General features: G+C 46.7%; 1 protein-coding gene across 1 annotated transcript; it reads right to left on the bottom strand.

The window, feature by feature from the left end:
- Positions 1–1,752: 1,752 nt before the first annotated feature.
- AIF1L (allograft inflammatory factor 1 like) lies at positions 1,753–19,246 on the bottom strand. The gene is given in 7 exon segments (XM_053374925.1): positions 1,753–2,380; positions 5,146–5,308; positions 6,501–6,542; positions 11,767–11,833; positions 18,610–18,671; positions 18,963–19,022; positions 19,025–19,246. Coding segments are annotated over 7 exon segments (663 nt in total). The 5' UTR covers positions 19,206–19,246; the 3' UTR covers positions 1,753–2,292.
- Positions 19,247–23,880: the final 4,634 nt, after the last annotated feature.

The following is a 23,880-nucleotide window of genomic DNA, read 5'->3' as shown; positions in this document are numbered from 1 at the left end:
AACTGCTGCCAAAAACTGCAGAGAAAAACACTTAAGAAAAACAGGACAAGGAACAAGTAAAGTTGTGACAACCAGGGAGACGAAATCCACCAGAGTTCAAGATGCCACAAATGTAGAAAATGACAGCAAGGAATACTTGTCTTTCAGGAATGCTGGGAGGATCCTCTTGCTGAAAATTGGCTGTTAGGCTGGAGAAGCATTAAATAAGATATGGCGAAGAAGTTTGGGTTTTGCAAATGTAATGCAAGATTGCATTTCCACAGAAATCAACGTGCAAAAAAAATTGAAGCCCTTTTGTGGATGTTGCTGCCAGATCAGGGCTTTGAATTTAGGATTATGAAGTAAGATAACTCATTCACTCTTTCGGTGGTTCTTTTGTTTTCAAGCTAAAGGAAGGCTTGTCTTGGCACAAAGGTGTCTTGCTTCTGAGACAGCAAAACAGGTCCTGGTGAAGCCTAGCTGCAGAATAAGGACAAAGACACAGCTGGGCAGGGGCAGCCTGCCCTGTTTTGCCTCCTGAGGCAAAAGGGGAAGATGGTGCTGCCCCACAACCAAAGCCTTGCTTAGCGGAATCAAATGGCACGGCTGCAGTTTCCGGGTTCCGGCAAAATTCAATGAGAGGATCACGAGATCTCGCCAAAACCTGGCTGCAGATGCTTCAACAATGGCAGTGGCAACAGAGGAAAGGCCACCCCCTCCCACTATAGGAGAAGTGAGAAGTGGCAGCAACAGCAAGATCTCGAGAGAAGCTGTCGCTTCTCCTCAGTTCTCCGTCACCTTCACGAAACACACACGGCCTCAAAATCTTGGTCAGCAGTGGAGTCTTGTCCATTGAAGCAAATGGGGCACTGCTCTACAACATGGGATTCTGCTTTCACTTTTTTATTTTTCACAACTGACCTATCCTTCTGAGAGGAGGGGGAGGGGGATCCCCTCCAGACTGGTGGTTTTGGGCAGGTGTATTCTTGGGTAGCCATATGTCTGGGGAAACCCAGACATGTGCTGTTTTGGAGGGCCAACATGCCCACCCAGGCAGATCGTTACATTTTAAAGGAAATGTACGAGTTTTTCGGGCTTGGGCAGCTCTGCACGGTGTAGCTGCTGCCAGCCTGAGTCAGAGAAAGAGGCGTGCAGACACGGCGGTGGCCCTATGTGCCCACATGCCTTTCTCCCTGGGATGGCAACAGCTCAGGCTGTTCTCTCTTTTGCTCTTCAAGATAGGGCAACCCTAGGTATTCTGCAACTTGCTATTAATGTAATGATAGTGCATCAGTAGTGGATTTATCCTGGACTGTCCATACATCATTCTGCTTTGTTAGTTGTTCTGCAAGGCTTCCCTCAGCCATCTGGAGGGGTAACTCTTGTGCTATACCACAACAAAAGTGGGACAAAAAAAAAACAGAACATTTGTGGCATAGAAAGTTAACAGGTTTTCAGCAGGAAGCTACAGGACATTTGCCAGTTGGAAACAGAGAAGGATTGCCCCATAAATTTTTGCAGGTGCAAACTGTATTCAGAATGGGATGGTGCCATGGTGTAGCATGGGTTGCCAGCACCCGGGGCAAGAGAAATGTTGTGCCCCCTAACCCATGGGATGTTAGCAGTCCATGAGTTCCTTCCACCATTCCAGTATTGAATAAAGTAAATGAAATACTCTATCACACTGACTTCCGTATCTTCGATGTGCACATATCAAATCACTTGAGACAAGCACAGCGGAGAGCAAAACAGGGAATTGTTTGGAAGTGAATATCTTTCTAAAGCCTTTGCAGAGGGTGCCTTGGCCACCACCCAAATCTGCTCCTCAGCCCAAAATATTGGGAGATTTTCTGTGTGAGGGGATGGGCATGCTGTCTAATATGTACTATTACTACTTCCACCCCTCTCTTTTTTGACAGTTTTCACCCCCTAAGAATTTTGAGCCCAGGGCAACCACCCCTGTGACCCTGCCCACACAACGCCACTGGGTGGCTTATGACCTGATATCACAGTGAACACAAATATTCAAGAAATTACAATAAAAAGGATGCCTCAGGGCCCAGAAACAAAGTGGGAAAGGCAAGGGAGGGTTTTCAGTTAAAAAATTAAAATAGAATGCATGGCTACTTAGGGACTCCTCCAGCAGAAATCCCTGGAACTTCCCTTGTCATTCCTTTTTGCTAAAGGCTGGTTAGTTTCTTGCTTTCTAACACTGTCCAGTATCAAAGCAATGCAGCAGGAAGCCCAGGTAAAACCGCTCTGGTGAGCAATATGAAAGCGTACAAGGTAAGCTCTGAGGGGCTCATTTTCCTTTCAAGGAAGGCTGGAGATATCTCTCTCAGGAGGTGGACCTGAAAGCTTTGGGTTGCTTTCATTGGCTTTTCCTTCAAACATCATGACCCTGAAAGAAAAGCAAAGAAACAACAGAAGAAAACCTGTTAGGAAGAGCTGGGGTACAAATGTAATGACTAGCAACCTGTTCCTTGGGAATTCTCAGTGAGCAAAGAATCATTGCAGTTCTGGAGTCAGCACTCCTTGATCTCGGGAACCATCATGCATTGATTACGATATCTGAAGAAGCACCCAGCTGCATAGCCAACTTTCCAAAATATAGATATAAAGGTAATAATAATGGTACAGTGGTACCTCGGGTTACATACGCTTCAGGTTACAGACTCCGCTAACCCAGAACTAGTGCTTCGGGTTAAGAACTTTGCTTCAGGATGAGAACAGAAATTGTGCAGTGGTGGCGCGACGGCAGCAGGAGCCCCATTAGCTAAAGTGGTGCTTCAGGTTAAGAACAGTTTCAGGTTAAGAACGGACCTCTGGAACGAATTAAGTACATAACCCGAGGTACCACTGTATTATGTCCTTAAATGAAACTTGTGTTTATCTAGCATTAACCAGCAGAGGGCAATATTGGTCACTAGGAGTCACCCCAGAATCCTCCACTCCAAAACTTTGGCTCAAATTCTGTTTGGGGTGTGAGTGCAAAGTGATCCATCCTGCTCCCAGGGGGAGCAACGAGAGGAGGAAACAATCTTATCACTGAACCACTTGATGCAAACGAAGCAAGATAAACAACTCTTTATCCTCTGTGTCCCGTTAGAAGTTTATGGTGTACTTTTGCTAGGCACACTCATGGTCATAAACTGCTATTTTTAATAACAGTATAAAAATGCTGCTTCTTATGAAAACAATGCGTTGCATTTTAGGGTCTTAGTATGCAGTATAGATATTCAAAACAGTGTTTAGATCTGTTCACATGGGTTACATTGGAATCACTCCAAGCAACCCTGCAAAGTAGGCCCTGCTGGGACACAGGTGGAGAATCTTCTTCAGCCCGAAGGCCACAACAACTTGGCCCCTGGGCCTGCAGTTCCCCACCCTTACCCTGGAGCCACATTGCAGCAGAGGCATTGTGGGAAATCACCATGGCGATGCCAAGCCAGCTTGTTCTCCTTTTGCTGCTGCTGTTCTCCACCACTGCCAGATACAGGCTCATGGACACAAGATGTGGCCTGCCAGAGACTCTTTTGCCAGACCCTCCCTCAGACCTAGAGCTGCCCCCTCCCCAAGGATATGCACAGTGGTGGGTCAGCCACCATCCCTTCCTAAAAAAGCAGCATGCCGCTTGAAAGTCTTAGCTTTTGCATTTTGCCCCACCCCACTGGTCAGCCTTTGTATTAACAGGCTGAAGGGGAAACTCAGTAAATGGACGGAAATACCCCGGAAGGCTTTGCAACAGGCACCACTTCACACACTCATAGCCGTGGGCACTTCAACAGCTACCTCGGCCCTCACTGTCTATTGTTTGCAGATGGGGAGTCGGCTTCTGGAACGGGAGCGGAAACCGAGACAGGAGGCCAGAGACAATGAGTGGCTTGTTTGCGTGCTCATTTCTGAAAAAGGGACCTGTGTCTTCTGAGGCCTATTCATGTCGGTATAGGGACAGGAGTGGGGGAGAGAAAACTGGCCTCCTCTATTCCTCAGCAAACAGAGACAGAAGCCAACTTGAGAAGGAGGGTAACATGAGGAGATAAGAAAGAGCCCTGATGCACCAGGCCAAAAGGTTTTGCCGAGTCCAGGATTCAGTTTCCCACAGTGGCCAATCATATGCCTCCGGGATTCTCACAGCCTGGTTGCAAAGACTTGAGGAGCCCTTCAGGATCAGGCCAATGTCCCATCTGAACCAGCATTCTGTTCTTATAGTTGCTACCCAAATGTCTGTGGGAAACCTGCAAGCAGAATCTGAGTACAAGAGCCCTCTCCCCTCCTGTGTTTTCCGGCAACTGTCATTCAGAAGCATTGCTACCTCCAGCTGTGGAGGCTGGGGGAAGAGGAAAGAAAAACCCTGTTCAGCCGCTGCCAGTTAGTGTAGACAGTACTGTTTTGAGCTAGATAAACCAAAGGTCTGATTCTGGGTAAGGCAGCTTCCTCCGGTCCTAAGGCCAGAAAGCAGAAGATTGCAGCAGTCAAGGCCTCAGCCCTGAGCAGCAAGCAAAACTCATTAATGGCAGAAGATGAGCTGGCTAAGAGTGGGACTGATGTTCTGCTGGCTGAAGAACAGAGCCTGGTTTCAGTCACCAAATTCAAAACCCTAAGCCAGGGCACTCACAGATGCCTTCCCCTGAGCCCAATTTACATGGGTGAGGGGTCACGTACTTCCCGATCCACAGCACCTGTCTAACAGCACAAGGAACACAGCAAGCCAGAAGCCACACAGAGAGAGGGAGACGCACTTGCCTTTAGGAGCTTCTCCCTTTGAGAAGTCGTGCCTCTCAGGTGTGAGGGGCAGAGCCTAGGATGGGAGAGGTAATCTGGTTGGAGGGAGTGATAAGGCCTCAATCAACCTCCAGCTTTCCCTTGCAGCAAGCTGTGCAAGCAGAACTATTTGAGGTGCTGCCATGGATGCTTCAGCTCAGATTCCTGCATTGCAGGGGGGGGTTGGACTAGATGACCCTTGGGATACCTTCCAATTCTACGATTCTATGATACTATGAGTCTTGCTCTCAGGGTTCCTTCCACTTCAGGGTCAGATGGCGCTGTGCCAATCATAATGCTAAGTGGGGCAGTGACCTATTTGCCCTGATGGGCTAGCCTCCACTGGAGCTCAGTCACTCCAAAACAAACCTCTCTTCCTTCCCTCTTATTATGGATACTCACAACTTGAGGACTGCGGACCGTTTCCCAAGCATCAGGTTGACAAAATCTTGGTAAGAGATGGTGTCGCTAACACCTCCAGTGATTTCCGAGATCATTTTCTTCAGCTCCAGGTGGGTTTTGGGGGCTCCCAGCTTCTCCATCATCCTTTTCACTGACATCAGATCTACAAGGTATGATATCAAGGGGTGATGAGTGGTATAGACAATGAGGGGCATGACTTTATAGTGCCTGATAGAGATGGATTAGGCATGGGAGACCGTTCCACCTCCACTCTAGAAGATTCCTTAGAACCAACTGTGCCTCTAGTCGATTCTGAATGGCAATGATGGCTACCATAATAATAGCCAGGGCATATTTTTTTTAGCCAGAACTCACTGGAACTCAGTTCCGGCACCTCTCAGGTGGGCACCATTGCCATTATAAGAGAACAATGGAGATATTTACGGTGAGTTCCGGCACCTCTTTTTCTAGAAAAGGAGCACTGATAATAGCATTAATTTATATATTTTAGAGAATTCAAACACCTCTGCGCAAGCCACAGGGTGGCTTACAACAGGCAGACAGATTTTTTAAATCCATAAAATAACACAATCCTTAAAAATACATAACAAATCACTAAAGAACACTTGCAGAATCAGGCCTCACCTCCTCCAAATGTCAACCAAAAAAATCTGCATATTAACCAACCACTTTAAATGATGAAGAGATGGGGCCAGACACACCTCAGTAAGGAGGGAGTTTCACATACAAGGAGCTGCCACTGAAAAGGCCCTTTCCTGGTGCCCCACACCATGAACGTCACATTGAGGAGGGACTGCCAGGAGGGCCTTGTCCACTGATCTTAGAAACCAGGTAAGTCAATACACACAGGCAGGTCAATAATAATTAAATGTATACAATGGATGGGATTCAGGGATCCACTATACCAAGGGTTGTAGAGAACCTCTGGCCCATAGGTCAGAATTGGCCTGCCAGGACTGGCTGTTTGGCTCACCAAGCCATTTTTCTGTGTTCTTGTATTCAGCCCTTCTTGGTTCAGGCATGCTAGCCAATTCCTGGTAGAATTGGCTCATGCATCCGAACCCTGTAGAAAGCAAGAGTAAACACCCCATGCATCATACTTGTACAGTATCTACCCCCATCCCCATCAAGCTACCTCTGACAGGTGTTAGGAACAACCCACCTGCCAATCAATTGCCATCAGATGGTTAGCTGGTGGATTGTTCCACCGAAATGGGGAAAATGACAACCTGGTCCACTAGGTCAAAAAAGTTCCCCACCTCTGCACCCCCATTAACAAGGCTCAGCATAACCCAAGAGTGGAAGCTTTGCAAATTTTAACAGAAGCCACTCACCAATTTCACCTTGGTTGTTCAGGTCAAACTCCATGTACTTTTCTATAAAATACAAGGAACATGTTAGCACAATCAAAACTTCCACCCGGCACCCTGCCACCTCCACTTGTCTTCAAAACAGCATCACAGTAGGGGAAGGGAAATAAATTCAGTCTGGCTCTCACTTGAATGCAAACCCCATTACCCTTCAAAATTTGCTCTTCCCTCGAATTTTGCAGTGCAGTTCTCAGGCCAAAAAGAAAAGACACACAAAAATGCATTCCATTAAGGGGAATTGCTTGCAAAAATATGTATATGAGGAGGATTGCACACGTGGAACATAGGAAGCTGCCTGATACAAAGCCAGATGCTGGGGATTGAACCTGGCAATTTCTGCATATAAGGAAGATGCTGGTGTGTTTTTCGAGCCCTTCTCAAAAAAAAAAAATGTAAACAAAAACAGATGTGGGAATGTGGTGAACTGAACTTATAATTGGAGTAAATGGAAAAAGAAACTGACACATTTGTCCATCACTCCTTCAGGGTCCTGTGTACCTGTTGGAAAGAAAATATAAGGGAAGATCCCTTTCATGGACCTTTCACGCCATGTCTATTTTGGCCGATTGTAGAAGGACCCTGTGAGATCTGTAGAACTTGTGCCCAGGTTGGCATCTGTAGAGACTGCAGCCTTGCTGCCTGTTTACTTGGAGGTTGGTGCCAGTAAGTCTTCCAAAGCATACAAAACCTTGCAAGCCCATCTATCTCTCTGCGTTTGCAAAATCCACATTTTTGTTTTCTGGTTAGAGGTTCGATAGAATAATCAACAGCACCACTTCCCACCCTGCTGGAAAATTCCCCTGACAGATTTCCTCCTGCTGCTTTCTTTTCTCTTCTTTTCTTTTTAAATAACCTTCCCCAACTTAGAGCCCTGTAATAATTCTTCCTTTTCTTTCTTTTTCCTTTTGGGACCTTGGTTTCAGGCTTAAAAACTAAGCCACTTGATAGCTATCATCCTCATTGGGCACTTAGCCCATGTCACAAAAAAGGAGGCTGGCAGGCATATTCTGTGGACCAGTCAGAAAGTACCCCCTCCCTTCGATGGGGTTGTGTGTGTGTGCTTGCGTGTGTGAAATGGGTGCCATGTAGAATCACAAAGGCCCTTTAAGACAGGCCCAAACGTACCACGACAACCCAATTAGCCCATATGGCAGTTTAGAGGCTCTAATTAGGGACCCCATTCAGAGGCTTTTCTTGGAGGTGGGGCAGAACTGCTCTAGGGATGTTAGAGAATTCTGACAAAGCAGGAGCAGAAATTGCCAATGTTTGCTTATTTGTACCATGTCTGGAACAGAAATAAATCCAGTGAATGCAAGTGGTATTCATTGTTGTTGCTTTTAGTCCACTAATGATATGTAATTGATTATGTTAAAAAAATAGACCCACACATGCCCCCCCCCTGCACTGCATTCTCCCTTGCATTGAAATGAATGGGCTAGGATATTGCAAGGGCAATTGTGCAGTGAAGTTTTGTAATTTCGCTGCAACAGAACACAAGAGGAATAGCATAGTTTTTGGGCAGGAGATGAACTGCAGCAGAACAGAAGTGCTACCGCATGTGATAAACACAGGGCAGAATTGCAAAAAGATGCCTTCCTTCATCTCCACACGGTTTATTACCTGTGGCATACTCTGGGAGGATTGGGTCCTTTTCTGAAGCTGGTGGCCACACTGATGGGCAAAAGCACAATCCAGCCTTACCTAAACCAGCAGCATTTTTTCCCCTAGGTCTAGCTGGGAATCCTGGAGAATCACTTCCAGAGCTTCTTGGCTTGCCTGATTCAATTGCATGGCTTCCTTCACATTAAATATACCCCACTCTCTAACACTATAGGGCACCACCAATAGAGCACATGATATGCATGCAGAAGGCCCCATGTTCAATTCTCAGAAACTCCAGGTACAGACAGGAACATAGAAAGATGCCATTGGTCCATCTAGCTCAGTATTGTCTACACTGACTGACAGCAGCTCTCTGGGGTTTAAGGCAGGGTGTCACTCTTAACCCTCCTTGGAGATGCCAGGCATTGAACTTGGGACCTTATGCATGCAGCGCAGATGCTCTGCCACTAGGCTATAGATGCTCCTGATGAGCATAAGAAGCTGCCTTATGCTGAGTCGGACCAATAGTCCATCTAGCTTAGTATGGTCTGCTCTGACTGGCAGTGGCTCGCCAAGGTTTCAGGCACAGGAAATTCCCAGGCCTCCCTGGAAATGCAAGGAATCGAACCTGGGACTTTCTGTATGCAAAGGATATTCTCTATCACTGAGCTATTTCCCTTAGAAATGAAGATTCCAGTTCTGGATTAACAGCTGGTTTTAATAGGGAGTTGTCTATGGGCTTGATGCCGGAGGGCTGTTCTTATAGCACCTGATCCTTGAATCTAGAAAGTTAGCATGCCCTTTAGATTGCTACCGTACTTTTCGCTCTATAAGACGCACCAGACCACAAGACGCACCTAGTTTTTGGAGGAGGAAAACAAGAAAAAAAAAATTTCTGAATCTCAGAAGCCAGAACAGCAAGAGGGATCGCTGCGCAGTGAAAGCAGCGATCCCTCTTGCTGTTTTGGCTTCTGGGATAGATGCGCAGCCTGCATTCACTCCATAAGACACACACACACATTTCCCCTTACCTTTTAGGAGGGAAAAAGTGAGTCTTATAGAGCAAAAAATATGGTAGGTTAGAATGTCTCTTACTGATACTCTAGCTTTCTATGTGAAAGGGTTTTCTTTTGGTAGTACAGTATAGAGAAGCATTCAGTTGTGTGATTCCCCACAATACCACTCTTGATCAACTAACGGCACAGCCTGTTATTTGTGTAACCCAGTTCTAAGTTGCTCTCTGTGTGTTGTTGTCCCCCACCCCCAAATCTATTTCTGTCCATTGAGAATCCAGTTTCGGAAGCACAGCAGTGAACAAGACATGCTTTAAAAAAACAAACAAAAAAAACCCCTCCCCCTCCTCAAGCCCCTTCTCAGCAGTCTAAGCTTTCCTGTGTAGGGTCCAAAGGTTCCGTCTTTCATCCCCCATTCAATGGGGCAAAATCTTGCCTTAGTACGCACACGGACAGACACAAATAGCTTTGACACAAATGCCAATTCTGCAGAGGGGCTCTTGCAACTTCTCATGCCCAGCGGGGGAGAAGGAGACCAGAACAACAGGGTGATTGTTGGGAGACCCGGAGAAGGCGTTTGGCAGCAGCCTGAGAGACTCTAGGCTGAACGGGAGCTGGAATCGACATGACGAAAACATGGAAGGCCGGGGAGCAGCAGAATGAAGGCAAGTTGTCGGTTTGGGTTAGAGGAACCCACAAACTGGCGACCCACCAGCCACAGTGTTTGAAGAAAGGCTTATTCAGAGGGGGAAATCTATCTGTGTATGTTTCAGGCCTTGCTTAAAAACAAACAAACGAAAAAGCAAGAAATAAAAAACCCACCCACACCACAAGGACACAGCTGTAGGGTGGGTTGAGAAATTAGAAGCAGCATTGTTAAATATATTACCCGCCCTTCACTAGCAGGTACAAGGTCAAGTTAAAACAATTAAAAATTAAAAACAGATTACAGTGACAGGAATAGGGTGGGCCCCGAACACACATATCTCAAGTGTCGAAAGCCTGGGCAAAGAAGGGCATTGAAAGTTGTACAGTGAAGAAATGAGAAACAGATATATATTGCGGGTTGCGACCAATGCTAGTCCTACTCACAGAGAAGACCCGTTGAAAATGATGGACCCAGTGAACTTAGAGCCATCAGTAGTCCTTGGTCCCTAAATTTTCAGACTAGATGTTGAGTGCAATGGCTCACTCTGTGATGATTGTTTTGCCAAAAGGGAAACCAGTAATTTCATAGGGATCCATGTGGAACCACAATAACCTTGTGTGGTTCTTGCAGAATCCTCCGGGCCCAGCGTGGGGGGAAAGAACTAGGTCAGTTTGGGTCACTGTCCCCACCTCAGACTAAATCCTAAACAGAAACATATCTGTGTACGCTTCAGAGTCCCCAGGCAAAGGAAATAAAGTGAGGCCAAAAAGAAAACCAACCCAAAAAATACAGATTCCTAAATCACATCTGTTTCTCAGAAACCTCCGTGTCAAAAAGAGGCAAGGAAGCAGCTGTCCCAAAGCCCTGACCCAAAGATTTGTGATCCTCTCCCACACCCTGACACTATTGCCAAAGAGCTATTGCAAGACTATGGTGGCTTGTGGCTGAGGAACCTGCTTCCAAAGCCAGCTTTTCCATATGGACAAAGGCCACCTCTTAAGATTCTGGAGGCCCTCAAGCAGAAGCTTTTAGCGGACTGTCTTACATTTAAAGGTCTTCAATCAGTGCGGAGAGTGGGCAGGGCATGTAAACCTAAGAGAGGCTTTCAGCTTGAGTTGCTCTCTGAAGGGCTGGGTACAAGTTTCAGGACGGAGGAGAAATTGGTTTTTGTTCACCCAAATTCTCATTTCTGAAATTAGTACTTCTCTGTATGTTTCTGAAAATAGCACTTCTCTGTATGTTGCAAAGCAGAACCAGAGGGTATGTGCAAAATGCATATATTGGAAGAGATTTGCAAAAATAAAAAAATGCATTTATTTGTGAAAATAATGGATAGAAATATATTGCAGGAGGGGGGATTTATGGCAAAAAAATGTGTATAGTAGTCAAAAGTGTGCAGAAAAATTAGGATAAATTTACACTAAAATGCTGATGAGTGGTTTGTTTGTTTGTTTGTTTGTTTGTTTGTTTGTTTTAAAAATAGCCAGCTACTACAGAAATGTAGAGAACTGAATTTACGACTAGACAAAAATGAGAAACTTAGAGAAACCAAAATTGACAGTGGAGTCCATCCCTAGTTACCATGCACCAGCCATCTCTAACCTGGGGATCTCTGACTGTGGTTGGACTCCAGCTCCCATCAGCCCCAGTTAGCATGGCCAATGGCCAGGAATGATGGCAGCTGGAGTGCTATCTATGGCTGCCCATGCTTAGAAGGTGCAGGGGATATGTGGAGTAGCCATGGCTCAGTAGTAAAGCACCCGCTTTGCTTGTAGAAATTCCCTGGTTTGGTCCCCTGCATCCTTAGTTGAAAGGGTCTCGGTAACAGTTATTGTGGAGCTGCTGCCATATTGGGATAGAAGGATTAAATAGGCTGAGTCAGAGTTGGTTCACCTAACTCTGGTTAACCCAAGATGTAGTAGCATCAGCTGCTTTTTGTCACCCACTCTCAGTTTAAACAATGTACCTTTGAAAACTGCAAGTTTTTCCTCCAAATGCTCTTCATCGCTGAACTTTGGGTCACAGAGAAACTCCTGAGAAAGAAAGGGTGGTGGGAGAGAAATGAATTCAATACATTTAAGGAAATAATAACAAAGTCTTCAGATGGGTTAATACCACATAACACTGGTACTTCTGGAAGACCAATTTGAATTGGAGAAGCAGCAGGGTGTAGTTCAGGGACAGAGCCTTTGCCATGCATGCAAAAGCTCCTAGGTTCAATCCCTGGCCTCTCCAGGTAAGCCAGAGAATGTTTCCTGCCTGAAACCCTGGAGCGCCTTGGCCAATCAGTGCAGACAGCACTCAGCTAGACGAACCAATGGTATGACTCAGGGTAAGACAGCTCTCTGGGCTCCCATTTAAAATCGGCTCTTTATCCAGGACCTTGAGGACTAGAATCCTATTTTACTTCTGGGGGAAAGGTCACAGTTCAATGACAGAGCATCTGGTTTGCATGTGGAAGGTTCCAGGTTCAACCCTCAAGGGCATCTCCAAGTTCATTTTCGCCCCCAAACTCCCATTATTTCTCTTGCTGTCTGTTGTGGTGAAGTGATGTAAATTACACAATTAACTGCTTACGTAAATGATGTTGTCATTCCTCCCCCCCCACTCGTTTCAATGTGATGCAAGTTGTGTTGGTGGTGTTGTGTTTACAAACATAACCACTTCATCTCGCTTGCAGACTGGAAGCAGCAAACTCTGGTCATATTTGCAAGATCCGTTCTGGACATGGCATGAATATGAGGACACTGAGAATTTTTGCTCCCATTTCTGTTTGTATTACGCTTGGCGGAGAGAAGCAAGAGTGCCGTGGGGTGCAGGCCAGGCTGTTTGGGTGACCCCCACTCAGCCAGCTCCCTCTGCAGCTGCGTGCCAGAGGCTCTTGTTCCAAATTTCCTCCCAGCCCTTAGGAACCTGATGGAATGTAATGGCTCCAGTCTGTTTGTCCCCCCCACCGCACCCACCCCCAGGCACCAGCAACACATTCCACATGGCAGAAATCACTGACATCTGCTCACCATTTGGCTCTGGGTTTGTCCTCCTCTCTGCTCACAGAAGCAGGACCTTCTGATGGGATAACACCCAGCTCACAGGATGCTGCGTCTCCCCAAGAGCATGTCCTCAAACACAAGCTGCACAGCAGGCTTGTGTTTGAGAGGCAGGCGGGCAAGATGTATTTAGAAGAAATCTGAAGGCAGCCCTGCTGTATGGGGAAGTTTTCAATGTTTGTTGCTTTATTGTGTTTTTAATATTTTTGTTGGGAGCAGCCCAGAGTGCCTAGGGCAAACCAGTCAGATGAGTGCCATATAAATAAATATTTATTTATTTATTTATTTATTTATTTATTTATTTATTTGGAAGAAAAGGGGCCGACCTTCTGGATTAAATGGTGCCTGTTTTCCAACTGTCCCAAATTGATGAACACAAGTTCCTGGTAAATTCCCATTTTGGCTTCGGGAAAGATTTTGGAGATGGGGCTCAGGAGCAGAGCATCTACTTTGCATGCAAAAGGTTCCAGATTCAGTCCCCATTGGCCTCTCTAGGTAGGGCTGGGAGAGACCCTTGTCTGAAACCTTGGAGAGCTGCTGCCAGTCAGTGCAGACAATATTCAACTACATGAACCAGTGATCTGACTCAATGTGAGACAGCTTCTTCCTTTTATCACCCCTTTATTTAGATCAGTTTTTATTTTCATTATTACACATACACACAGTACACTTATATTCATTATACATTTATCCATCCACTTGAACCTTAAGCTGTGCCGAGCTTCGAACTTTCCTCCGTCTCTTTGGTAAGTATCATATAGTTATAACATTGCGTGTTCTATTTAATACTATTTTATCTTATACTGTTAGAGTTACTCCAACCCTGCCAGTGTCTTTAAAGTTTTACAGTTTTATCTTAAATATACCAAATATTTACTCCAATTTTCAATAAACTTCTTTTCATCTTGGTCCCGTTTATTTAGTGCCATGGACCCTTTATTTAGTGCCATGAGGACATGGGTAGTATTTTAGTTTAGAGACAGAGCATTTGTTTGCTGACATCTCTGGGTAGGGCTGGGAGAGATTCCCTGTCTGAAAACATGGAGAGCTGCTGCTAGCCAGTGCCAGACACTATGAAATTACATTGGGGGGGTATCTTTCTCAGTTTTCCTCAAATATGCCAGGGATTGAACCTGCAAGCAAAACAGATGCTGTACCACTGAGCTACGGCCCTTCTCCTAAAACAACAGGAAGCTGCTTTCTACTGAGTCAGACCAGTTGCCTACACTGACTGGCAGCTACACTCCCAGTATCCCAGATGGAAGGTCTCTCCCACCAATACCCAGAGATTCTGGGGATTGAACTGGGGACATGCAACACAGGTACTCTACCACTGAGGCCCTTTCCAGGAATATAGGAAGTCACACCAATGGTGCATTTGGCAGGCAGCAGCTCTCCAGCACCTCAGCTTGGGACCTTCTCAAGTAGGTACTCTGCCACAGAGCTATGGGTGCTGGAGAAATCAGTACCTGAAAATCACCCTTCCTGTCTCCTTGGTTAATGCTCAGCCAGAGTCCCAAGTTTAGGGCTCTGGTTTCATGCATGGAGTCAGAGGTTGTGTGCCCCACTTTGGAAGCCCCTCCTGCTGCTGTGAACCCGAGACCAGGTTAGAAGCTGGGGATAGGCAGGGTTGCCATGTGCTGTGGCCAGTCGAGCCTTGGAAGGAGCCTGAAAGAAGCTTCCTGCCTTTCCCATAGAAGGCCTTGGCTGTCTCCCAGGGGCGACCTTGCCATGCTATCCCCAACAAGGTTGGAATGTCAAATATTCCACAGTGATCTGGGAGGCTTTATGAGCAGGATCAACTGTGAGCCTCTGCACAGCTGGAGAGGTAATAACAAACATGACTCTGACTCATGTTTTCTAGCCCAGGCATGGGGAACCTTGGGGCCAGGGGGCCACATGTGGGCCTCTGGATCTCTCTACCATCCCGTCTCAGCCGAACACCCTCTTCCCAGGCCTCATCCTGCACTGGCTCTGCTTTGTAACCCCCTTTAGTATTTCTGGTTGGCTGGGATGCGTCCTCGGACTCCAATCCTGTCTCTCGCTGGATGGAGGACAGAGATGGGTTTTTGTGTCCACAAATTAGCCCAACTGTACAAAGGGGGGGAAATCACAAATATTGTTCCTCCTGCTTGTGTGTCCGGCTCCAACCACCCCTGGCATGTGGCCCTTGGATGGTTGCCCAGAACGAAATGCAGCCCCCAGGATGAAAAAACTTTCTCATCCCTGCTCCATCCCAAGAGGGAGACTGTGCATGGAGGAAAAATGGACTCAAGAGATTTGACAGCCATTCCAGATCCTCCAATATTTTCACAGAGAAAGACAGATATTCTGGTCACTGGGAATGCCCTTGTCTACTCCTGTGTTAGTAGCTCCACTAATTTGAGATTGGAAAGGTATCTGCAGATCCTGAAGCCTTGACAAGCCTTGTGTTTTCTCTCACCCCTTCTCAACACCCCACTCCTCCAATTACGTTATCTCCATTCATTGGCTAGAGGCAGAAAGAATCTTATTTATTTATTTGTTTTCAAATATTTTATTTGCTTACAAAAGTACATGCATTGTCTCTTTTCTCAGGTTGTAAAGTCTTTTCTTTATATCAGTTACATATGATGTGAGACACTGGTGTTGTACAGTCGTACCTTGGAAGTCGAAGAGAATCCATTCCAGAAGTCTGTTCGACTTCTGAAACGTGCGACTTCCAAAGCATGGCTTCTGATTGGCTACAGGAAGCTCCTGCAGCCAATCGGAAGCTGCGCAAGCCCTATCAGACGTTCAGTTTCCAAAAGAACATTTGAAAACTGGAGCACTCACTTCCAGTTTTCGATTGTTTGGGAACCGAAACATTTGACTCCAAAGGCGTTCGGGAGCCAAGGTACAACTATATACAGAATAAGATTGCAGAAGAATAAAAGAAGGGAGAGAAGGGGGTGAATTGGTAAAGTCATATTGTTATATTTAGTATGTATGTGGGTTTTTTATGTCAGCGTTGTTTGGGTAGGCTCTCTTTCTTTTTATTTATTATATTTCCTTGGTAGTGAGAGAGGTTGGGTGGGGGGCCCAGGGCATGGCTGGTTGTGTTTAGTTGGCTGCAATGAGATTTGTTTGTGAGTGTGAAGTGGGGAGGGGATTGTTGGGTCAAGTTAGCTGGATTGATTTGTATGCTGTCGGCTGTGTATGTGATAAAGTGGAGCCACACTGGGGTGAAGGCGTCTTCTTCTATTTCCCTCCTTGTCAGTTTGAGTCTGTTGGTTAGCTTTTCTAGTAAGGCTGTTTGCCATACGATTTGGTACCAGTGGTCCATGTTCACTCCTGACAGGTTTCCATAGCTGTCAACTTTTCCCTTTTCTTGCAAGGAATCCTATTCGGAATAAGGGAATTTCCCTTAAAAAAAGGGGAAAGTTGACAGCTATGCAGGTCTCTCCAGTCTTAAGACCAGAGGATGCTTAAAGTCTAGTTGGTGGGGCAACAGGAGATGGAGGAGGATGAAGGCAGGAAGAGATGTATGAGCACAAGAAACCTTGCAGCACCATATGTGAGAGGACATTCCAAAAGATACAGGCTCATCTTGCATTCCTGCCAGGCAGTGAAGCTGCCCTGAACACAGAATCCCACTCAACGAAAAGGCCCCTTCTGCAATGTACATTTAAAGCAGAATCATACCACTTTTAAACAGTCTGGGTGCAAGCATCCTGGGAACTGTAGCTTATAAAGGGGCCCGAGAGTTGTTAGGAGACCCCTGTTCCCCTCACAGAACTAAAATTACCAGAGTGGTTTAACAACCAGTCCCTCTTCCCAGGGAACTCTGGGAAGGTCAGTGTATCAAGGCATACCCACATCAATTGTTTAAAGCATATGACTTCCCCCAAATAATCCTGGTAAATGTAGTCAGTTGGGAACAGGAACTCTGAGAGGGAAACTACAGTTCCCAGGATTCTTTGATGGAATTCTTAATATGTACTGTATATCATTTGGTGGCATTGCTGGCAGAGGCTGATGGGAGTTGTAGTTCAAAGCAGCTGGAGGGCACCAGCTTGGGGAATGCTCCTTTGCTGATGAATCAGCTACACACAGTTTCCACTGGGAACTTCCTTTGCACACGCACGCATACACACACACAAAATGAACCCAACAGTATCCTCCCAACCTAAACCAGTTGTCAAAGAGAGCTGTAAATTAGTACTTATGTGATCTTGCAAGAGGTAAACAGCAGCACATCCACATATCAACAGAGGCAGACATTCCTGAAGTCCCAATGACATTGGAATCTCTTTCATTAAGGACCCCCCTCCCATATAAACAGGTGGGGAATAAGCCAGAGATTCTAAAGCAGGTTTTTCCACCTCCTGCAGGCTGAAACACCAAAATCAAAGCTGATGGTTACATCACTTTGTGACTTAAACAGAGGTTGCTTTGAAATCTGTTTTATTGCATCAGCAATGAGGTGAGAGATTTTGTGAACCAAGGATCCACAGCGGAAAGAAAGCTTTTTAACACAAAGATGGGGAACCATTGGGACTGAACCTGGCACCTTCTGCATGTAATGGTAGGAATAAATGGCATCTTAGGATGCTGCCTTGGCTTATACAGAGTCAAACCATTAGTTCATCTAGCTCAGAACTGTCAGCACTGACTAGCAGCGGCTCTGGGCTTTCAGACAAAGGACTATTTTTATCAGCCCTACTTGGAGATGCCATTGAGGACTGAACATGGGCCTTCTGCATGCAGGGCAGATGCTCTACCACTAAGCTAAGACCCTACCCTTGCATACACACCTGTGTAGCTTCCTCTCCTCTTATCCTTGCCTTTGTTGACTGCAATTGCCTTGGGGGCAGGGACCCAGCTTCTGAATACTGTACATGGGAACACTCAGCAGTTGTGCAGCGGGGCTTCTAATCTGCACTACACATTTCTGAATAGCTTCAGCCCACGTGCACCACCACAAACACCTGCACTTGTATACAGACAGCTTGCACGTGTGTAAAGAGATGGATGGATCTGCCAACAAGCAGACCTACATTTTGGGGGCCCTGAAGTTTGAACTGTCATGATGGCCCCTTCGCAACCAGAAACAAGGTTTAGGTAACCACTGTTAACCTCTTCAATGGGGTTGTTCCATGACAGATCACCACACCTTTACAACACCTGTGCTTCTGACTCTCAAACTTTGGGATTATTGAAATATGTACAAAAAAATTAATCAATTTGGCTCAAATCAAGGTGACTCAAATTAAAGTCACAATTACTTACTTAGTTGTTTCTGGGGCCCCTCTGGGATTAGGGGGCCTAAAGCTTCAGGTTCGTTAGTTTCACAGTAGATCTGCCCCTGTCTGTCAATTTCAGGCTCCATCTCTGAAATCCTGGAGAGCTGCTGCCAGTCAGTGTATGCAATGCTGAGCTAGATGAATCAGTGGTCTGATTCAGCATAAGGCAGCTACATGTGCTCTTAGTCCTTTTAGACTGCAAGCCTGATGGTAGGGAGCATTTTACCACTGACATTTGGAAGCCTCTCTATCAGTCTGATGGGGGGAAAGCTGGATTAGGGATTTGTGAGAAATTTGCATTTTGCATTTAAATGCACTTTGCCCTGAAATGCTGGTGAATTTCCACGAGGACTTAAAAAAGAAAATAACAAACTGTGTGGAAATGTGGGAAACTCAAAACTTAAGAATGCAGTTATTAGGAACTGAAATTGATAAGAGCCACCCATCCTAGAGCAGGCAGTAATGTAAGCCAATAACTTGCGATTGAATTGCTCCCACCTTGTTGATCTCTTCCAGCCTTCCTTGCTGCTTGGCTTTGAGTAATCCAAAGGCTTTTCCTCCTGGATAAGAGAGAGAGAAGGAGCATGTGGTAAACCCAGGTGTGTCTGTGACCATCTGGATGTTCTTCAACTTCTGGGACTAGCGAGCAGGTGACATCCTCCCGGGCAGCGGCGCCGGTGTCTGGAGGATTTTGAAGCAGCCCTCCGGGACACCGCGCAGCGAGGAGGAGGATCTCCGGTTGCTGTACAGCTCGCTTGCCACGCTTTGAAGCAGGCAAAGTCCCACGTTACCCCCACCCCCGGGCCTCCCCCCCGCATCCCCGCAAGTCACAATTGCACCGCCATGCATACCTTGATATGCGCTGTTGAGCATGAGAGACATGCTGGAGATTTCACGAGCGAGACCCCGGCTGAGGAGTTTGCAGAAAGTTTCTCCGCTGGGTGCCGCCGCCGGCACGCTGCGGGTTTCCAGCCAGGGTGGCGAGCGAAGATCTCTCCTCTGCTCAGGACGGCTATCGAGCCAGCCCAGGTACTTCCAAGAGAGTCATTCATGAAGTGGGACTCGGCAGAGGCCGGCTGAGGAGGCTCGCACATCCCTCTGGCGGAGGAGGCGGAGGAATGCCGCCCTCCCCGGAGTGGGGCCTCAGACCCGTTGCAAATGGGCTGCTGGCAAGGTTAACCCTTTCCTTGCACAGAGAACAGAAAATGCAACGCCACACCATTCGGTTTGTTCACTGGTTTGCTCGTAGCGTTGATGTGCCGCTTTTCCCCCCGCTCCCGAGGAGCTCCAGGGGGCTGCGCTCATGGCTCACGCCTTCCTGGTTTAATTCCCCACGCAACAACCCCGAGGTAGGTTAGGCTGAGACGCAGTGACCGGCTTCCAAGGTCATGCAGTGAGTTTTAAGACCAGGTAGGGGATTTGAACCCAAGACTTACCGTAGTTTGGCACTCTAACCACTGCACCACACTGCCTGTCTCTGCCTCTCCAAAAAAACCAAAACACCCAAACTACTCCAATCTGCAAACCGTGGGAGATTCCAAGGGTTCCAGGCACCTATGCAGGATCCGGATTCTGATTTTTAATGGGGCTTCCCTGGAGGCCTATGGGCTTCACACTGAAGTCTCCCTGAACTTGCTCAGGATCAGTTCATTTGAGAACTGTCAGGAGCATTATGGGAAACTTAAATGGTGTCTCCCTGATCCAAAGGCACAGCCCTTATCAGATCAGAGTGCTGGCTAAAGGAGAAAAGGGGCAGGAGGTACCTTAATCGAGATAACCTCCACTGTCAAAGGAGGCAATATGGTTCTGAACAGCAATTACTGCTAGGAACTGCCAGTGTGAAAAGTAGTACTGCTGCACTTGGGTCCATAGCTGTCAACTTTCAGATTTGAAAATAAGGGATCAGCAGCCTCACCTGTCCTGGAGACAGTCTACGGGATATATAACAATCTAGGATAGCAGCAGGAAATGGCGGGAAACGGCGCTGGAATAAGGGAATTTCCCGCAAAAAAAGGGAAGGTTGACAGCTATGCTTGGGTCCTGCTTTCAGGATCCCCATCTGGCCATCTGGTTAGCCATTGTGAAAAGAAGGCGCTGGACTGGTTGGGCCTCCAACCTGATGCGGCTTCGGGGCTTGTATATTATTTTGTTATGTTCTTACCTCAGTTGCCAAAGGATACAAAGGATGCTGGTGCCAGAACCTGTTATATGAATGAATACAAACATAGATGGATGGATAGATAACTCTACGCACGTGCAGAGTGCAGCGCCCCTTGCTATGAGGCAAATTTGTGACAAATTTAAGCGGTGGCTCCCAGCTCCTCTTACCCTACTCCAGGGTTTTTTTGGGGGGGGGATTTAAAGAGAGGATCCTCCCTATGTGCTATAAATAAAGGATAATAACATGGATGCTTGTATACATAACGAAAATAATAAAGAATCTGCCTAAACCAGCTCAGTCTTGTTTTTTTTAATTCTCCTCTCAAGTCTCTGGGAATAGATTTTGCTTCAAATACTCCTCGTTTGAGGTGAGGCCCTTCCAAAAGGCCGCCACCCATGTTGGCCAAGCCAAGGTTCTGAATCACCACTGGAGAGGCTCCCAAACACCCATTATGTAGTGACCTTCCTCTTTGGGCCTGGTGTCTTTGCCAGAAACAGAGGGAGCGGTTGGCAGCCTCTCCCCACCTGGCCCGGTCCCTCATGTTAATGGAACCCTAGTGGCTGAGTCAGACCACACACAACCCAATGCTCCCCCAAGACTCCTGTTTCTCGGGTATGGATGTCATCTTCTTTGGGAGAGCACCACATACCTGGCTGTTGCTTCATCTCTGGAGTGAGCAGTGCTAAGGGTTCATCAGCTTGCCTTAAAGAACCAGAGAAGGCAATGGCTGTAGCTCGGAGGTTAGAGTACCTGGAAGTCTGCAGTTCAGTCTCCAGCATCTCTGGATAGGGCCTGCCTGAGGCCCTGAAGAGCTGCTGCCTGTGAGTGCTGATGTTACTGAGCTAGATGCAGCAAGGGGTCTGATTCTGCATAAGGCAGTTCTTCCCAATGTTGCCATTCAGAATCATGAGGACCAGGAACTTTATTTCTGGATGGACAATTAGTGCATTCTAAACAGGTAGGAACCGAGTGCCAACAAACCAACAGTAGAGATTATGAACCAAATGGGATCTGAACTGTATGCAAACTGTATTCATGTAGAATTAATAGTGTTGTTATATGAAAATTTGGGGTTGGCTTTTACAGCCAAACTCGCGAAGGACTTTGTATCCCCTCTGTCCATTATCAGAGAAGAATGGATGGAGGCAGGAACCAGCAGAAGAAAGCAATGAATATATTTATTTTCTGTAGCAACAGTTCCCCTCACCCCTTGCAAGGAGGTGAGGACCCAGAACAAAGGTGGGTCCCAAACGCCTTTTAAAGGCTTTAGAAGTTGCCCAACCCCTTAAGCCAAAGGCCAACCAAAAGCATTATACAAGGAGTGCATGACTTGTCTCCTTTCTCAGACCTGATAATGCTTGCTGATTGCCTTATCCTGGCCACTCTGGGGCACTCTTTTGAAATTTGAAATATCCTAGTTCCTGAAACCATTGTCACAGACCTCCCCTATTCATACATAAAATAGGCTCCTTTGACAAGATTTGAAGAATTTATATGGGAAAGGTTTTTCCAACATACTTCCTTTTACTGCAGGAAAAATATCTGGGGACATTAAGAGAGCCAATATGGCTTCAGGATTGTTCTGTGTACTAAAATAGTCTATTTTTTTCAGGGAATATTTCCTAATTTTGAAGGTGAAGGATTGGTTTTCTGTGGAGTGTGGCTTGCTATGTGTGTGCACCTTTCTTACAGGGTGGAAGTGTTTTATGTAATTAATATAAACAATGACAAACAGAAACCATGCTGGTCACAGGTTTAATCCCTGGCATCTCCAGGTAGGGCTGAGAAAGAGCCCTGCACCAATTCCCTGAGAGGCACTGCCAGTCAGTGTAGACCAGGGTTTCCCAAACTTGGGTCTCTAGCTGTTTTGGACTACAATTCCCATCATCGCTAGCTAGCAGGACCAATGGTCAGGGGTGATGGAAATGTCCAAAAACAGCTGGAGACCTGAGTTTGGGAAACACTGGTGTAGATGATACTGAGTTTGATGGACAAATTGTCTGGCTCTGTACAAGGCAGCTGCCCATGTCTCTATTTAGAATCATGAGGACTAGAGTCTTACCTTGTATTTTCACTGGGCGGAATGTCAGACAGCAAATACCTGCTAGCACTTGCCAAAATCCCAGGTAGGCTATTGTAACACAGGTTTGGAGGCGGACTCTGACCTTGGCTCCTCCAGAGCAGGACAAACAAGCCAGCTGTGATCTAACACTGCTTGTGTAAGGATTTCAAAGTGTTAGTAATTTCCCTCTGGAGGCCAACCCATAAGCAGCAAAGAGACTGCTTCCCTTCAAACCAGAATCTGCTTGTGCGATAATCCAATGTTCTGTTTGTTGTGTTTTGTAACACTGTTTGCTTTTGGAAAACTGTCCTTGAGGCAGGGAAAGGAAGAAGGGATCACAATGGACTTAGTTCCTCCCCCCTCCCAAAATAAGACAACACATTCCAGGAAAGGTTTTGTGAATAATGTGTGATTCAATAACCCTGCATGCTTGGGGTTCGATGATCTCAGGGCCCTGAATGCCCTTTCCCCTAACTCCTAATATTTCAAAGTGGATTATTGTACTCAAGAAGACCAGCTATACAAGGTATGCATGTGCACTGCTGCATGTGGGAAGGTAAGAAGCTGCCTTAAACAGAGAGAGACCATTGGTCTGTTTACACTGACTGGCAGCCTCATTGCAGGGTTCCAGAGAGGGTTCTCTCCCAGCCTTCTCTCAAGATTGAACTTGCGAACTTGTGCATGCAAGGACCGAATTAAATGGAAACACAGGAAGCTGCCTTATTACTGAATTGCACCATTAGTCCATCTGGCTCATTGAATGGACATGCAGCAGCTCTTCACAGATTCAGGCAGGGGATATTCCCATCTCTACTTGGAAAGTGAACCTGAGGCTGTTGTGAATGAGCCCTGTGGAGACTTCTTGACAGGGCTGCTCAGAGCGGGAGGAGCTGGGTATTGGGGCGGAGAATTTTCCAAATGATGTATTTACAAAGGCTTTTCATTTGAAAGAAATGAGTTGGAATAAAAGCACCTGTTTGAAACCCATTTGATGGCCCATTGCGTGGCGAGTTCCCACCCCCCACCAGGATAAATAAAGACACGAGACACCATAGTTTAAGGTTAATGGGCGAATTAGGCCACAACTTTATTGAATTCAGGAATGAGAGGCATTGGCTTAGGTATTGGTCCTAACGACTATCCGGCTCCAGCCCACTTGCTGGAGACACGGGGAAGGGTTAACACTATATCAGGGGAGTCTCCCGCCGAGGCACGTCGACTAGGAGCTCCCCCGGGTCACCGCTCTGGGGCGTGCCTTTGGCCCACACCTCCATAGGCTTCGGACAGGGCTACGCCCCCCGGAGTCCTTTAACGGACCACCCTTCGCTCACTGGGGGGAGGTGATGGCGTTCCTCCCCCCCCACACATCCTCTTAACCCCTTCTTACCAATGCCTACCGCCACACGAGCAATTGCTCGCCGCCAGTACTCTCATGCCTGAAACCAATCCCTTACCCCCTTTGCTATATCAGTCAGCCACATGTCATTTCCCGCATCTGAAGATGCACACCATCAAGCCAAATATCATTTCCCGCATCCGAAAGATG

The sequence above is a fragment of the Podarcis raffonei genome, chromosome Z (genome assembly GCF_027172205.1).
Source record: "Podarcis raffonei isolate rPodRaf1 chromosome Z, rPodRaf1.pri, whole genome shotgun sequence".
Classification (NCBI taxonomy): domain Eukaryota; kingdom Metazoa; phylum Chordata; class Lepidosauria; order Squamata; family Lacertidae; genus Podarcis; species Podarcis raffonei.
This window is presented reverse-complemented; position numbering and strand designations above follow the sequence as displayed.